The sequence below is a fragment of the Centroberyx affinis genome, unplaced genomic scaffold (genome assembly GCF_046629955.1).
Source record: "Centroberyx affinis isolate AG114_WGS23_722 - 3 ecotype Tasmania unplaced genomic scaffold, CSIRO-AGI_Caff_v1 ptg002266l_1, whole genome shotgun sequence".
In the NCBI taxonomy this organism is placed as follows: domain Eukaryota; kingdom Metazoa; phylum Chordata; class Actinopteri; order Beryciformes; family Berycidae; genus Centroberyx; species Centroberyx affinis.
Window position 1 is genome coordinate 151877 of NW_027280553.1, and position 18603 is coordinate 170479.

At 41.2% G+C, this 18603-nt stretch overlaps 1 protein-coding gene across 1 annotated transcript; it reads left to right on the top strand.

The window, feature by feature from the left end:
- Positions 1–3428: 3428 nt before the first annotated feature.
- LOC139655459 (acetoacetyl-CoA synthetase-like) lies at positions 3429–18518 on the top strand (the record flags this gene model as incomplete). Its single annotated transcript, XM_071532874.1, has 6 exons — positions 3429–3715; positions 5936–6039; positions 8356–8476; positions 10922–11035; positions 15963–16060; positions 18404–18518. Coding segments are annotated over exons 1-6 (691 nt in total), but the record flags the coding sequence as incomplete, so codon positions are not given.
- Between the last annotated feature and the right edge of the window lie 85 nt (positions 18519–18603).

Here is an 18603-nt window from a genome sequence, read left to right on the forward strand (position 1 = left end):
TAATAATCACTGTAAAGAACACCCCTAGTATTAGTGTTATTATCAATATCCTACCTACATCAGCCACAATGTTTTGGCTAACGCCTTTATGAAGGTCTTACCGCCTTTGATAAAGACATTAGCCAAAACATTCGGAGGCTGATATATAATAACTCTGAGAAATCAGAAGTCACCAAGTCACCAAGTGTGGTTACTGAGTGTTCCTCATGTGATCTCACAGTATACAGGACATCCAGACACTTGCTTCAGAGTTCAGGTTTGAGACCGTGAGGACGCTCTGTCTCTGATACCGCATTACAAAACATTATCAGACAGGTTACAACATTTTTTGTTAGCCCAATCTATCTCTTTCCCTTGCTCCCCTGCACCTTGCTGTGCCAGACCAAACTGAGACATGGAACAGTGGGAGGTTTTATGCGCAATCCATTCAGAAATCTCCTAAAGCGAGTCGGACGAAAGTTGAAGTCATACAGTGCAAAAGGAGGGATGTTCACTTGCTGTTGCAATATTTGTGTAAATGTGTATTTTATTCATTTGGTGACATGTTTCATTTGGCCACATATTCAGAGTTCAATTGACTAAGGGGAATGGGAAGCTTAGCTGATCTTTCCCTTGGTTAAAGAGGTGGGGGTGAGGTGAGTGGGGAGGGGAGGGGGGTTATCAGCTAGTCAACATTCCCCTTCATTAACCCTCAACACGCCACACATTCATGGGTGACTTGTTTACTTTGATGTAGACAGGTAACATTCCCATCCGCAGGTATGAGGATTTACATTACCAGAGGTGGAGACTCGAGTCACATGACTTGGACTTGAGTCAGACTTGAGTCACAGTTTTAATTGCTCGATACTTGACTTGATGCATGAAGAGAATACCTGAGACTTGACTTGACTTGGCTCTGGTGTCTCGGGACTTGACTTTGTACTGTCTTGTACTTTTATGACTTGAAAAGGTTTCTAAAGTCTTGACAAAAGATCTTGTGTTTGTGTGTAAATGACTTAGACTGAAAGTGATGAGATTTGTTCCACCAGACGACTGAATTTAATTCTGTTTACTGAATTTGTATTGAATGATTGAAATTATTGAAGATGAAACTCATTATGCTCTTACCAAGTTTTTATCCTATTAAAACCATATTGCATTGAAAAGTCCTAGATGTTTTGTTTTCTTCAAGATATTAAATTGATACTGGACTCGACTTGATTTGTTCTGACTTGACACTCTACATTAAGACTTGGAACTTGACTTGGGACTCAAGCAAAGTTGACTTGGTCCCATCTCTGTGAATCACTGATCAATACTGATAACATTAGTGCGCACAACATAGAAGGATACTGGGAGCAACATGGTTAGAGAGGTCAAAAGGTCACAGGTTCCTGCAAGTCACTTGTAGTCAGAGGTGGTAGAAGTACACAAATTCCCTACTCAAGTAAGAGTGCAAATACTCATTTAAAAATATACTCTGGTAGAAGTTGAAGTACCATTTCAAATCCTTTACTCAAGTCAAAGTATGAAAGTATGTGGACTTAAATTTACTTAAAGTATAAAAGTAAAAGTCGTTCTCTAAAAAAGTAATTTCTAATGTTCTAAACTGGTTTTCTGCTGAGCGTTCCTCTGAATCCCAGATGAGAAAGAGTCTGCAGCTCAAATCACAAACCTGAACCCTAGCAGCTGAATTCACTAACGTTAATCCTCTCTCTTGTTGCTTCTCTCTTCTTCGTGTTGCTTCTCTCTCTCTCACTTTCCCTAATTTTTGGTGTTGCTTTGCTGAACAAGCAGCCAATCACATCTGGCTCTTGATCAGCTGCTTCCGGGATGGAAGTCGTCTGATGCTTAAAATAATTTTTTTTTTTAGAAAATGAGTTGATGATTTCCTGAGTAACAAGTCCGTTTTGAAAATGTAGTGAGTTGAAAGTACAGATTTTTCTTTTGAAATGTAGTGAGTAAAAGTAAAAAAAAGTACAGATGCTTGAAAATCGTTCTTAAGTACAGTAATGAAGTATTTTTACTTTGTTACATCCCACCTCTGCTTGTTGTCCATCAACAAGCGAGTGTCTTTAAGCAAAACGTCAAACCCTTATGTTCCTATTCATTGTTGTAAGTTGCTCTGGATAACAGCATCAGCTTATGCTTTAAAATGATGCGACTGATTGATTCAGTAACAAAGAACCTGTTGAAAAAAAACATTATTAATGTCTGGCAGAATTTTAGGCTTATATTAGTTTAGAACAGTGGTTCTCAACCCAGGGAAAAAAACATGTTTCTACTATACAAATTTATTATCATGCATATATTGTATTTTTAGCAATGCCTACTCACAGGCCGTGAGTAGGCATTGCTTCACTTTAAAGGGTCAGAAGCCAAAAAGGTTGAGAACCACTAGTTTAGAATAGAATAGAATAGAATAGAATAGAGTTCCATCATACCATTAAATCGAACTTTGGAAGACAGCGCCAGACAGAGGAGGGTCATTACTGCCTTTCTGTGATTGGGCACACCCCTAAAACATTCTTACCGTCTGCCTCTCTCATTGGCTACAATGCCCGTCTCAAGCAGCGCGACCCAGCTTGTCATTGGTCGAGCGAGACGCCAGTCCGCTGCGAACGACACGCCTTCCGCATAGACCGATCTCTCGGCTGATGTGGAACCAGTCTGCTACGGACCAATCAGAGTCCTTCATTTTGACAGGCAAGTTTCCCACCTGCACGAGCAAGTCGACCGCACTTCGGTTGCGCGTTCACGAGTGGGAGAGGTTCAAGACTTCCATCTCTGCTCCTCTAGCATGCACATGCACTCTTTTTTGCTTGCTTTCAAGACTTTTTAGCTTTGACAAAATCAGTTCATCTTAATGACAACACTAAATGCATTTCTCGTGGAAAAGTGAAATTATATCATTTTGCAAACAGCCAAAAAGTGCTACGGAAATATTATATGTCAATATGGCCAAGTCCTTGTCTGTGCCAGCAACGATTTGGACAGAATAGGTGTCAGTGGTGGATATCTCATTTTTTAATGAATCTTGATGTATTAGTCCAGGCGGTCCAAAACGTTTTAATTGTCAAAACCCCCCAAAATGAATACGACCCCTATCTGATAAGTTTTGACTCAAGGAAAACCCCATCTGAGAAGATTTTTTTGTTATTGGTATGATTTAGTACAGAACTGCATAACTATACAGCTTTCCTTATACATCCTCTCATTGTGCAGAATTTTGGCGAGACCCTACGAGTTTTGGGAGCCACTATATTCGGTTACGTTTGTGCTTAACGGTGTTGAACACGGAGCGTTATTGAACCCAGCTCGGCCCGCTACGTCAAGACGCCGGGGCGTGGCCTGCCAGTTTATCCTTGGGAGTTCCACGCTTGCCTGGACAGTACGGCTTGCTAGCTGTCGCGCACACACACACACACACACACACATACAAACTCCCAAGCCATTCAAACCAAGGCACAAGCTAAAGCAGCTAGCCGGTGATCTAATTTAACGCTAACCTGACAGGCAATTATAGATTATACAAGGCGCTAAGGAGCTCGAGCTCAACTGTGTTTCTGCAGACGACGGAGGGACGCAACCAAGATGTCTAAAGACACGGAAGGGAAGAGCGAGAAGATTATGGATATGGAGTGTAAAGTGTTGTGGTACCCGGACTCCAAGAGGAACACACAGATGGACAGGTTCAGGACTCAGGTTAACAAGGACTACGGGCTTAATCTGGGTGAGTGGACCAGGGAGAGAGAGAGAGAGAGGGAGGGAGGCAGACAGATGGAGAAAGGCAGACAGAGAGTGTGTAAGTCAGACAGATAGAGAGAGACAGAGAGTGTGTGTATGTCTCGTATGCCTCGGGAATGCAAGATTGATGCCCATGAAGCTTCTCGGATTGAATAATTGAACTGAACACACACACACACACACACACACACACACGCTAGAGCTTCTCCAACCGCCGCCGAGCCGATACCTCTCATGTATTACCTTACACTGTCTAGCAGCCAGCTGTCTACTACTTCTGCCTTCCACTGTCTAAAGCTGCTATGCAATGCAACAAGCTCAACCATTCGGCAATTTGAATGGGGGGAATCTGCATAAACGAATCTCCTTTTAAGGGTTTTTTTTTTTTTTTTTTTAGGAAGGATGCTCATCACCCCCTTTGCAAAATAATAGAGACAGATAACCCAGTTTTTTTTTTTTACAGCACTGCTCCGGCTCGCTCTGTTCTCGTGTTATTTCGCATGCATAGCCTACTGCTCCCGGGGCCGAAGACTGTCTGTTTGCAGAGCTGCCAGGCGACGAGAGGAGAGAAATGGAAAGCGACAGCAGCCTGTTTCCATTGTCTGTGTGATGCTATGGCTATTTGAGCTCGTGGGGCTGGGATGGAATGCTGAAAAACTTGGTCAGACGGTTACTGACTGAATGAATAGAGAGAGAGAGAGAGAGAGACAGAGAGAGAGAGAGAGAGAGAGAGAGAGAATTACGTAATTGGGGCGAGATGGGAGGGGGAGTGGAGATTGAACTATTCTATTCTATTCTATTCTATTCTATTCTAATCTAATGGCTGCAGGGTCTTATTGTTGATTGTTGCAGGGTGTGAGAGAGAGCTGCTGTTTTGTGTAGTTCATTCTGGCTGGCTGCTTCTGTCATTTTTATATTTCTATTTTCAGTCTATTAACAGGCCTACGCGGTTCTTGCAGGCTTTTTAGATGTACAGTACTGTGCAAAAGTCTTAGGCATATGTCAAAGAAATCCATAAAGCGAAGATGCTTTCAAAACTAATGAAATGAAAAGTTTCTGAATATCAAAAATTTACAATAAACAGCAGTCTACTGACACACTAATGCAGAAAACATCTAAGACTTCTAAGAAATTTATATAAAAAATCTAAGGTGCCTAAGACTTTTGCACAGTAGTGTATGTGGTTACAACCTTTTCACTGGCTGATATATATTCCTTCATTCAGGAGCCACCTTTACTTTGGCTGGTGGCTGGAGATGGTTTCCCACTCTGGTGCTTATGTTGCCTGTGTGATGGGCTCTGCAGGAGGGGGGTGAAGACTTGCTAAAGACACACAGGAATCTTTAGCATGGAGGGAGACTAACTTTTTTGTGGTAAATCAAAAAATCCATCAGCCACCTCGATTTTGCATGTGTGACAGTACCTGTAAATGACGGTTGGAGACTGCAGCGGCTGGTAGAGAAGACAGATTTCCCAGCAACAGCCAACAATTTGCCAACATTCGGCAGGTGGCTCTAACCTGTGCACTCCTTACTTTTGGTTGCTTGTAATGTTGGTGGTGTAGGAATTGAAGCATATTCCACTGTTGCAGCCATTGCAAATCACTCTGAATTTGAGCATCAGCTAAATGCTTAAAATGTAAATGTAAATATAGATGAACTGCTTAAGAGGGAAAACAATTGGCATGAAGTGAATTTACTATTGAGTTCATTTCGCGTTTCCATTTAGGTGGTCAGGACAAAACACTAAGGTGAACTGCACAAAATCACTTATCATTAGATGATTAATCAATAATTCATAACCTATTGACATCTTTTCCTCCCTTGTTGCCAAGTACGGGGTTCAGAGAATATCAGTGATGATAATCCCAGACATACAGCACAGAATTGCTTTTGTAGAGATTGTTTTTTGGCATTTCTGCTTTATTTAATAGTTAGTGGTGGACAGTGACAGGAAAGATGAGAGAGAAATGGATGAAAGTGAGGTGGAGAGGCTGATTAATGAGCAATCGATATGGTATTCTCCTTGATTTGCTTCTATTGTACTTGAAATAATGTCTGATTCCTCCATCCATCCTTTAGCCAACTTTAATAACTTTACATTTTAGCTGACACTCTTGTCCAAAGCCCTTACAACATGTACCAGACAGGTAATATTTTTGTTATTAATCTAAAAACATCACTTCATTTCTCTCTCCCTCTTTTAGCCAACTACAATGACCTGTACCAGTGGTCGGTGGAGAGCTACCCAGAGTTCTGGGGGGAGGTGTGGCGCTTCTGTGGAGTCGTCAGCTCCAACAAGTACGAAGAGGTGGGTGTGTCACGCTGTAAACCTTCCCTCTGCTGCTACACTGTAGCCTAAACAGCAGAGCAGGAAACTAACTTCTTTGTCTTCATCCCAAAATTCAGCCAGTTTCACTACTATCAGCCAAGTTTTTGAATAGAATAGAGCCACCAAATGGTAGTTTATTACCTTCCAAAGTGGCTGGTAGAGAAGAGAAGCTTTTCCACTAGGGCTGGGAGATAATTCAATATTATCGTTTATTGTCTTTCAGTGGAACCATATCGTGATGATATGAAGATATTTTAATATCGTGACACACATTTCTGCTGTCTAAATTGATGATGACAAGCTAATTTTACTTAAAAACTCTGATAAAATGAGGTATGGTAGGAATATTATTTGAAAATTTTAGTTTTGTTTGACACCACATCACCATTTGGTTCAATGAGATGAACATTCATTTGATTATTTAACGTGATTTTGCATATGTGAGCCATATCGTGATATATATTGATATCGAGAAAAATCCTTATGATTATCATGATATTGATTTAAACCATATCGCCCAGCCCTATTTTCCACCTTGCTAGATAGACTGCTGAGTTAATAGCTTAAGTATTGCTGTAAAGTAAAACAGTTAGTTCCTGTAGTATGTAGGAGGAGGAAGGTGCTACACCTTAAATCCCCAATGTTCTAGGTAGAAGTGTGGCCCTAATGTGGAGTTGTTGTTTCCTTAATGTGAGAAGTGTTAGGCCTAGAATTTTGTAAATTTTATGGGTTTATGGGAAATGTTGTCTTACTTATGAGAAACACAAGCACTAACAAGACTGCCAATCTTTTCGACCATGGTCTCATTTATTTGGTAATTGTGCCAAGCTATTCCAATCAATTTGACAATGTTATATTGATGCTTAAAAATGCTCCACATAGCACGTTTAAGGCCATGTGCCCACCAGGAGCCTCCCTTCATAGCACTGGTTTCTCTTTGTGATTATTTTCAATGGAAAGGTTGCACTGTTGTATTTTCCCTACCAAGTGAGCAGACGAATAGCTCATCTACTGCTAGACCAGGCAAACAAAAGTTTTTGTCCACCAGCCACTGTGCTTAATAGATTCCAAAATCCGCTCACCACTTTAACTTTTATACTAGACAAATGGTATTTTTGAATAAAGAAGGAGCTTCAGTTCATGTTTAACCTGCCAAAGTGGCTGATAGAAAAGGCTTGTGGCTGATGGCTGTCTATAACAAAGACTTCAAGGTTTATAATAGTGTTCCCCACCTATGTGACCTATGCAAATCTCTTTGTTTATACAGTGGAATAGGCAGCTCCAGGATACAGTAAAAGACAGACTCAAGGGACGCCAAAGTCAATTGAAAGGAGTGTACTTCGAAAGACTCTCTTCTTTGTCTGTTTCCATACCTTTTTATGAAGACTGTGTGTCAAAAAAGCAACAGTCATATTTTTGAAACCTGCCTATTTGAACAAGCCAATTGGGGAAAAAAATGATTAGCTCTCTTAGCTCCAGGATGTCATCACTCAGCTGTAGGTGTGTAATGTGGTGAATGTTCCCATGGTATCCCAGCTTGTGAAGCCCTGCCATGTTGTCAACACACCCCTAATGTACACACGGATAACACATATGAGGTCACATGTTGGCCACAAGGATATTCTTTTTTTTTTTCTTTCCCATTCATTCATTTTCCCTACCGCCCTACTTAATCCTTTTTAGGGTTGCAGAGGGGCTGGAGGAGCCTATCCCAGCATGCATTGAGTGGAAGACGGGGAGACAATAAACCAGTCAATAAAACACACAAAATATTTTAGAACATTTCATAAAAGTGGTTTAGCCTGTTGCATCCCACCTGTTTCCCTGGGTTTTATGAGAAATTGTGTTTCTTATTGTGATTTCTTGTTGTGAGAACAACAGCATCACAAAATCAGCTGTTAGAGGAGGAGACCACAGTCGAGGCATGTATCTGATTAGTGTGCAAAACAATTGTAATGAGCGGCATTCAGTTTAAGTGCTTCTACCTCACAAACCCATTTCTGCCCTCCTGCAGATCAGTTTTTCTCTGCTCTCTGACATCTCAATTTTTATTTTATTTTTATGTAATGTGTTCAATCCACTTTACATAATCCAAGTATTTATCTTCACGGCTACAGAAAAAAAAGGTAAAAGGGGAAAGTGCTTGGCGGGGATTTGATTCCTGTCCAACAGCAGCACCTGTGTTTTAGAAAAGAGTCTTAATCACAACAATGCTGTCCTTCTGCTGTGTGTGTGCATGCTCTGTGTGTGTGTGTGTGTGTGTGTGTCTGTGTGTGTGTTGTGGGTGTATCCTAGGTGGTGGATGTGTCCAAACGGATCTCAGATGTTCCAGAGTGGTTTAAAGGCGCGCGGCTCAACTACGCTGAGAATCTGCTCAAACACACAGACCAGGACAAAGTGGCTCTCTATGCTGCCAGTAAGTATAAGAAGTACATGATGTTGATTTAATAAAAACAATATAATAAACAACATTATATAAAACGAACGTAATTTAGTGGATGTTTTTTTTTTTTTTTATCTAAAGCATCTTACAGTACAGTGTTTGCATTATTAATCTCCAACCCCTAACCCTGGCAGTGTTAACACCATGCTCTAAACATGGCATGTTACACAACACACATGCTCTCTATCTTTTGTCTTCTTCTCTCCTTAAACAGACACACACCCTACCAACAACACGGCACACGTTTTCTCCCCCCTCGCTCTCTTTAAACACACCTTGGCACACTCACACATCAAGCAGGACTAGTTTAATTTCAGTGCTATTTTAAATTATTTTGTTTCCATTACTTGCTATGTATGCATTTTGATGTTTCTGTGCCATTCTCCCATTCTCCTGCATGGTGAGTTTTGACGTTTTTTGGTTTCTGTTCCCCAATTCACCTGTGTCTCTGTTTGGATTGTATGTCCTTTCAGTTTCATCATTTGTATACTACTAGTCAAACGTTTGGACACACCACATTTGTCTTTATTTTTCCTGTTTTCCACCTTTTAGAATAATAGTAAATACCGGTACATAAAAACTATGAAATAACACAAATGGAATTATGCAGTCACCAAAAAAGCGTTAAAGAAATTAAAACTATCTTATATTTTAGATTCTTTAAAGTAGCCGCCCTTTGCCTTGATGGAAAGGCAAAGGCTTTGGAAAGAAATTCATACATAGGCATCAACTTCACTATTTATATTTGTCTAAGAAACACATTTCAAGCATTTAAGCATAAGCCTTTAGATCAAAATGGCTTTAAGAGAATGAAAAACATAGTACATTCAGTCAGGTGGGTCCAAACGTTTGACTGGTAGTGTATGTGTAAATAAACTAAACAGAAAGAAAGAGAGGAACACACAAAGGAGAAGAGTAAAGGGGATATTTCAGGCTTGGTGTGGGCATTGAGATTTGGATTCGGATCGATACAGCGGTGAACGTAAGGCTTCATACGTCAGGTTGTTATTAGTTTAACTGCTGCTCCCTGTTCTGCCTCCCGAGACTCTCATATACTAATGGATAGGCCCCTCTTTATCGCTGTGTGTGTGTGTGCGTGTGTGTGTGTGTTTAGGTGGGCACTAGCACACACACACACATACACATACACGTACACACTCTCTCAGGAGCTGTAATGTAATTATGAGAAGGCCCATCGGTCACAGTGCTGTGGAGCAAATGTGAACGTCAGTAGGCTATTACTTAGAGAGATAAGAGTACTGACTGTCTGTGGCTCTGTCTCACTGCCATATCTCTATCTGTCTTTTCCTGTCTGCATCTCCATCTCCCTCTCTCTTCCTGTCTCTCTCTCTAGCTATTTTTGTCTCTCTTTGTCTCTCTTCGTCTCTGCCTTTACCTTTGCCTCTCTTTCTCTCTCTGCTTTCCTTCCAGTTCATATTTCAATTGCTTCATTGGCATTTATCCCAACTCTTAAACAAAACAATACTGACAAAGCAGTATACAAAATGTAAAATTTCCACACATGGCTATATATTCAGACCTCATTAGTTTTATAGATAATTGCATAATTGTTTGAAATGAACATATTCAATCTACTATAGTTATAGACATCAGTATCTATAATAATCTAAAACAATTCCAAATCCAAATTTACTTTTTCAGTCAATACTGTCTATTTCTTGATTTATTTATTTTTTTTATATGCAAACAAATATGTTTGCACAGTAATAAACCCCTTCACCCCCAAACTTACAAGATTACAGTCTGAGTATGTGCAACTTGGATTTAAAAAACACAAGAGAAGGAAAAGACAAATGAACTACACATATATTCAAAGAGATAAAAAAAAAGAACAAGTGGTGGAGTACAGTACTAGGTGAGGTCAAAGATGATTTTGGTTTAGTTAGGGGTCAGAGACAGTATACAGTACAGTTTTACTTGGTGACAAAATCTGCAGGATCCATCCCATCAACACAGAGAGAGGAAACGCTGGCATATTGATGTACATTTATTAGCTGAGCCTCTAATCCAGTGCTTGATCTTCTCTAATTTGAGAAACTGCATCATCTGTTTTATGCAGTGTGCAGATTTTGGAGGAGAGCACTCCCTCCATCTAACCAGGGAAAATGATGAAGGAATGATATTGTGTATTATGAGTCCAAATAAAGCTAGGAAGGCTAGAAAGTTTGGGGCAGTTCCAGAACATTTGCATCAAAGAGGCCTGAGCCTGTTTTGCAGTGGTCAAACTACTAAATATCACCAATATTTTGGATCATGTGGAGGATCTCAACACGCAAATCCTCTCCCCACTTTCTCTTAAGGGAGATCCGGATTCATTCTTCTCATGTATCTGATGACATTTAGCAACTGTTGCGGCTTTATTTACAGTCTCTGTCTCTGTCTCTCTCTCTCTCCCAGCGGAGGCAAATGATGAGATTGTGAAGGTGACGTTTGGGGAGTTGAGGTGCGACGTGGCATTGTTTGCTGCAGCCATGAGGAAGATGGGCGTCCAGACAGGAGACCGGGTCGTAGGTGAGTCTTTATCAACTTCTGCCTCACTGGGGGAAACCAGTCGAAGTTAATATTACTTTACTCGCCATTTAACCATTTTTAGGACCTCCAGATGATGTTTGGTTACCTGCCAAAGTGGTTGGTAGACTAGACAAATTTACCAGCCACCTTGGCATCATTTGGATGTCCTTCAAATCCAGTGGGCTGGTAGAATAGTAATAGTGGCTGGTTGACCCTCTCTCCCTTCATCCTTCTCTCACTTCTTACCACCATTTCTCTCCTCTCCGCTTCATTCTTCTGCTATATCCCTCTGTCTCCCTGCCTCCCTCATCCTCTCATGTCCCCTCTCTCCTTCCTTATTTGTCATCTTTGGAACTTGTCCTGTTAGGGCTTGAGAAGCCTCATTGCCATAGCTGTGTGTGTGTGTGTGTGTGTGTGTGTGTGTGGTTGTTCAGAGGGCTGGCCATCTTGGCACAAGTAGCCATTCACTCTGAATGACACCATTCATTTTTTTTTTTTCCAGAGTTCGTATTTATACAGGGAAGATTTGCTGAGCGCGCATGCTCTTTTTCAACAACGCCCTGCTTCACATTCATACAGTTCCACACATTCACATCGAGGAGCTGCCCAGTACAACCACAGTCTTCTGCTGTTGGCCTCTGAGCAGCTCCACTGGAGCCATTGGGGGTTAAGTGTGTGTCTCATATATTTCAGTAATCAGTAAAACCTTAAAATCTATTTAAGAATGTCCAAGGCCTGTAGGAACATCGTTGAATCCCTCTTCTTCAGCTTCTTCCTAACTGAAACCAGAGCCATTTATGTAGACTTGTGCTCAATGTTACCTCCTCATCCCCTTTCCTCATGACCAACTATCACATATAAATGTGTATTGAGCTGTTTGTACTGCAACAGCAGCAGTGGGTTCAGGTACATTGGGATCGTCAGCCCTCTGGACTAATGAACAGGCATAGTGAGGAAAGAAAATATGTTAATGGCCGGTATATTCTCAGTTTCAGACATTGTTGCCATCTAATTCTTCATCTTCTTACTAACTAGAGCCATCCATCTAGAGAGTTGTGCCGTTATATATACTGTAGAGGTTTCTGCACTCAGAAGACACACTCAAAGTTGTAGACTATGTGAGCATCATTTGTTTAATTGGCAAGACTCCAAATCTCTCTTGTTGACTGTCATGTGTATATATGGATGTGACTCTTTAAAGGTGCAATATTTCAGTATTCAAGTCATCAGTGTCTAAAGACTGGTTAGAGTCTTTAGACACTGATGACTTGAATACTGAAATATTTGCTGTACTGTTCTTTTTCTGTAGCACCTTTGCTAAGCACAGTCTCCTGTGCCTGTTAGGACTGCTCGGAGGTATGTGTGTGTGTGTGTGTGAGAGAGAGAGAATGTGTAGCTGTTTTGAGTCTTATCTATCACCGTCTCTGTTTCCCCTGCTTCTCTGTGCCACATTTCCAGGCGTGACTCAGAAATGTGTATTGAGCTGTTTCCACTGTGACAGTATCAGGGGGTTTCGTTACATTGGGACTGTCAAACAATAGCATCTCGGATGTCTGATCCGACCAATTCTTTTGAACAGGCATGAATAAAAAAAAAAAAACTGGTAGTGTGAAAATATTCTGCATTATCTGAGCTCAGTCTTTTCAATTTCCTTGTCACTGCAAACAAGTAAAGGAATTTCCACTGCAGAGCGGACCTTACAGGCTGTTTTGGAATACATGACTCATATGACTCATATGCTAAATCAGCTTCACCCCCGTACATCATTGAGCATGTTTAGATGCATGCTAATAACCTAGTAACTTGGAATAATCAGGTTATGGCAATAATTTGATTTGATTTGATTTGATTTGATTGATTGATTGATTTGATTTGAATAATTTTATATGCAATCTAGTAATGCGATAATGGGGAAAACCTCAGTTTACATGATTCAGTCATAGTTGGATTTCTCTCCTTAAGGAAGAGATATAAAACCTAAATGTACTGCCGGTTGTTTTGGATTTTGAACATGTCACCGCACGTAGCTTATTTACATTTGGTCAGGTGTCTGTGTCTCATTACTTTCATAATGTGATATCAGCCTCTATCTGATTAAGAAATCACACTCATCAGGGAATTGCCTTAGTCAGACTATGATTGGTTCATTAGAGTGCATGTAAACGCGTTAAATGTTATTTCAGAGGTGTGAACTCTCTGAAACAATCTCCATTCCAGGTTCTGTTGTTTTGGTAATTTTTTAAACATTTATTTATTCAGGGAATGTTGACCAAACATATAGGCTCAGTAGCTCAGCATCTGGAGAAAGAGGCCTGTAATTTCCCTTGAGTTTGGCTCAATAGTATTACAACATCATGTAGTTTGCCCCCTATCAAGCTAAAATCCCTGTATTTTATTAAGGCAGGATGGCCTCTTATGTCCAAAACGTTTAGTTTCCTGCCTGAATTCTTAAGTGTCAAGACAGCTAACATTTGAGGATGGCTGTTGATGAGCTCATATGGAGCTAGTCTGTCCAGGATGTCCAGGATATATGTGTGTGTGTGTTCTGAAGGGAGATGGATACTGCGGCAGGGAGATGCATTAGCTAAATGACTTAAGCTCTGTGGGAATCTCATTAGAAAGACGAGAGGGATGGAGGAAGTGACCGACTCAGAGAGAGAGTGAGACAGAAAGGGAGAGAGGAGAACGAGAGAAACAGAGCCTGATAGAGAGAGAAATAACCACTCCTGCCCCTCCACTGTTATTGGGATTTTTTAATGAATGAATGAATGACTGGAAGATTGTTTCCATTTTGATCTCACATAGGTCCAAAGCATCTGAATATACAGAATGTGTGTGTGTGTGTATGAATCCATGTTTGTATGAATGTGTGTGCTCTGTATTGAAGAGAGGAAGAGAACAAGGTGTGTGTGTGTGGGTGAGAGAGAAAGATGTCCTTGTCCCAGGGTTAACTAAAATGTTTGTCCTGTCATTGTCTCTGGTCTAAAGGAGATATATAAGCACTTAGCTGATAAAGCCAGCCAAGCTTTATAGCAGTACATGAGCCAACTCTCTCTCTCTGTCTCTCTCTCTGTCTCTGTCTCTGTTTGTCTGTCTGTCTGTCTGTCTCTCTCTCACTCACGTGCCTTTTTCCTTCGCTCTCCTCTCCTCTCCTGTCCTCTCAACCTCAAGAAAATCACCTGCTATTTGGCAGCTTGTGGCTTGCCGTCACGTCCACTGTTCAACCAGTTGAGAACACTTATTTGTCGCCCAGTACAGGGGGTGGGGGTGGGGATTAAGTGCTTTGAATGGGTGTTGTCACAATACAAAAATGTTTATTTATTAACAGAAAAATAGGAAGAAAACAAACAAAACTGCAGCAGCATGATAACCTAAAATAACATGGAACAACACTTAAAATGGTTTCAATTGTAGTAATTACACAATTGAACTGTGTTTTAGATGGGTTTCCCCGCAGGACATGTTTTGGAGGGCACTTTTAAGGGTTGAGTCAGTGAGGAATGTGTGCGGCTGCCTCATGGTCAACTCCACACACATTTGTTAGGTATTACAGTCCGGATATGTCCGAAGCGTCTTTTTCTCATGTTGTATTGTTGGCAGCCAAATGTGGATGCGTCTTGTTTCGAAAGAATGCGTCTCTCGTGTTCGAAATGAAGTAAAACTTTGGGGTTGTGGCTACAACCCAGCAGGTATTGGCGTTTGTGCCCGGGCTGAATAAGCTGCTTTGAATGATGTTGGCAGGTGAGCTCGGTGTATTACAGCCATGGGGGCGGGCTTATCAGAGTCCGAGGACCTATCATCCGTCATTTGGCCAAGACGTAACTTGGGTGGTGTTATAAAATAAATTTCATTCAGCAGCGCTACTGGAGACAGATTGTGAATAAGAACTCACGTTCTTCACTCATAAAACCTGGGTTGTAGCACAACCCTCCTCTCCTCTCCTCTCCTCTCCTCTCCTCTCCTCTCCTCTCCTCTCCTCTCTGTCCACAATTAGGCAACGTGCCTCACGTACTTCTCTTAAAATTACTCACGCCCACTGTGTGTGTGTGTGTGTGTGTGTGTGTGTGTTAGATAATCCTCCTCTGAAAAGAGCTCACTTCAGTCTCTGGCAGCTCAGAGGGGTCAGCAGGTTGACCTGGTAGCCTACTGATCTTCTAAGCTCCTCACACACCTTGTTGAACAGTAGAACAATATCAGTACATTGTACAGTATGGTATCTATGCAGTGGATGCCTCATGCACAGGTTCTTGGTAGCACTAATAGTTCATTTCTACTGTGTATATTTTTTGTGATATATTTTATCTTTGAACCAAATTTGTATATTGCAACACAAAACACCAGTGTCTCTCAACTAGCTATCAGATCATTCCTTAGAACTTACAACAGCTGAAAAGAAGGCAAAACTTGACTCATTCCTGTTGGGAATTGAGCAACATTATAACAGTAGTTTAGCATGCAGTAAAAACTAGGACTTCTACAATGGCTGCAGCTGTAGCTGCTTTAAAGCTAAGAAACTATTGAAGTATTGTGCTGTTCTGGTTATCAGTGGTTTCCCAAGTAGGGTTAGGGGACCTTCCAGGGTCTCTGAGGGTTTCCAGGAGGTCTAAAGAGAGAAAGAAAATTTTGATTTTATAGGTATATAGAGATCATTGGTCTCAGTCTTCTCTCTCTCTCTCTCTCTGTCTCTCCCCCCCCCCCCCCCCCCTCCTTCCCTCTCTCTCTCTCTCTCCGTTCGATGAAAAGTGTTACAGTGTCCTTGGGAACCATTTCCTAGATTGATTAAGGAATATATCACAGCAAGACAGCATTTATGATCTCAGCTGTGCTTGTTAAGAATGAAATATTTTGAGTGCCCCGGTTGATATTGAACGCTTCTCTCTCTCTCTCTCTCACTCTCTCTCTCCCCTCCACCCCCACCCCCGCCCAGGTTACCTCCCCAATGGTATCCATGCAGTGGAGGCCATGTTAGCAGCCGCCAGCATCGGCGCCATTTGGAGCTCCACGTCCGTCGACTTTGGAGTCAATGTAAGGACTGTGTATTGTGTGTGTGTTTGCTTGTTTTTTTTTATGTGTTTGTTTTCCAGTAGCTTCAGTGTCACAAACAGGGTTGGAAGCTAATTTTGTTTGTCCACAGCCAACAGCGGCCGGTACATCTCAAAATTCATTAGCCACTTGCTGTATTTTATCAGCCAACCTAGATTTTTAGGATAAAACAGGACCTCCAAATGATGGTTGGCTTGCCAGTGTGGCTGGTAGAGTAGAGAGACTTACCAGGCAGCCACAGACCTAATTTTCCAGCATTTGGCTGATGGTTGGTGGTAATGTTCCACCATGGAGTATGCATGTGTGTGGGTTAAGCAGAATCAACAAAGAACCCTGCGACGTCGGATAGGAAGATGATGTCTCTTGACATAGCAAAGTCCAAGTCAATGTTCTGAGATGAGGACACTAACACACTGATCTGAGCAATCTAGAGACAGTTTGGCCCTTGTAATCCTATTTGTAGTCTTTCCTATTTTGAGCTAAAACCATGTGGTCTATAGTTGTCATGCTTATTAATGCATTTTATTATTTTTGTACCATTTCCCCTCTGTGTTTCGTTTTGATGTCATTTTGTTTCTGTTGCCCATGTCACCTGTGTTGTCGTCTGTCATCTTGGGGATATTTGGGTGGGGGGGTCTGATGTTTTCATGAGCCCCTTTGGGATTCTTAATCTCACCCAAACAGATTGTATTTCCAAATACAAACAAACTAAACCTATATAATCTGCTGGTTTAGACATAGCATTATGCCATTTTAGCAGGCAAATTTATCCAAAGCACCTTACAGTGCCGTGAGTGCATATATTTAGAGTATTGCTGCCAGAATGTGAATTCAACCCCTAATCCTGGCAGTGTTCGTGAAAATGATGGTAATGATATTCTCTTATGACTCTATAGGTCAGTGAGTGTGTTAGTGTGGCACATCAAGGGCCAGTGGTGCATCGCAAAACTAGAAACTATCTATTGTCCTACACTCATAAAGAACAGGCATTCATTGGTCCACAGCAAGATGGACACACACACACACAGACACACACATACACAAAGCGTGAAGGGGAATGAGGACCCTCAGGCAAAATGTCCTCTGTGTGTGTGTGTGTGTGTATGTGTGTGTGTTTGGAATTAAGGCCATCCTACACTGTGAACAACCCCTTCCTCAATAGACCCTTTTGTCACCCTTGGTCTCTGCTTTCTGTTCCTGATGTGCTACTGCCCCCTGTAGCAGAACAGGAGAACTACACCTAAAACTGAAATCGTGTATAATCAGCCCTAAGTACAGACACATTTGATTTTTTTAATTTATATTTTAACTAGACAGCAGTGGACTTATTTGCTCATACCTTCAGTCTTACAACTCCTCTCTTCCAGAAACACTTCTCGTCTCTCTCTCCCCCTGGATCACATCCCTCTCTGCCATAGCTTTCTCGATCCTCTACTTGAATTTACTCCTGTGCTATATGCAATGGCTACAGCTGTACTTTAGCAGGAGCTAAAGGAGAAATTAAGTTGAGCAGGAGATTAAACAGTTCAATGCAGAGGGCAGAAACCTACTATGATGCAGTAAATGATGGATTTCCATGCAACTCACTCTAATATGCTATTGTTTTGTTGAAAAAAAAAAAAACCCTTGCAACCTCTCCCCTACACTCTTATTTCCTTTCCTAACACTCCTACCACACACTCAAACATGATCATTCTATGGTCACAGAAATATTTTCTGCTACTGGTTGCTTGTAATATAAGTGATCTAGGAAGTGAAGCTTATTCTACTGTTGAAGTCATTGTAACTCACTTTGGATAAGAGTGTCAGCTAAATGCCGTAAAATATAAATATAAATGTCATCAACAGATGACAGAGCGGTCAGCTCTTGACTTTAGTTTTTTTTTAATGTGCCACCATGTTAACCATGTTTAAACAATGATACCATCTCTTTTCTCTTAATTTCTATTTACTTTTCCCTCATTTCCTTAGAAGCAGAGTTTTTGGGGAGCTGAGGTTTTCTGCACGACTCAAATTATATGTTCTGACTTTCATTTTCATTCGTTTTAACTGTCTGTAATATTTTAGAATTTAGTTGAAAGTCATCAAAATAAATTCCATCTATTCTACACAATCAAGTGAATATGTTTTATTGTCCGGTTGCTCTTTTGTCCTTCATGCATGTTCTGTAGACTGGTTGAATTGGAAGTCTTGGAGTTGAGAGAAATTATGCTCTATAATATGACTAACAAATAATCCCTGTTTCTCTGCCTCTTTCTCCCCCACTATCTCCTTGTCTTGTGTGTGTGTCTCTCCCCCCCCCCCCCCCCCCCCTCTCTCTCTCAGGGTGTCCTGGACAGGTTTTCTCAGATCCAGCCTAAATTGATCTTCTCTGTCGCAGCTGTGGTCTACAACGGCAAAACACACGACCACATGGAAAAGCTGACCAGCGTTGTCAAAGGTTGGCGTCCATGTTTGTTTATTGACTTCTCACATCTTTTTGGATTTATGCAGTACTAATGCAGAATAGATGCTGGGTGAAGGGG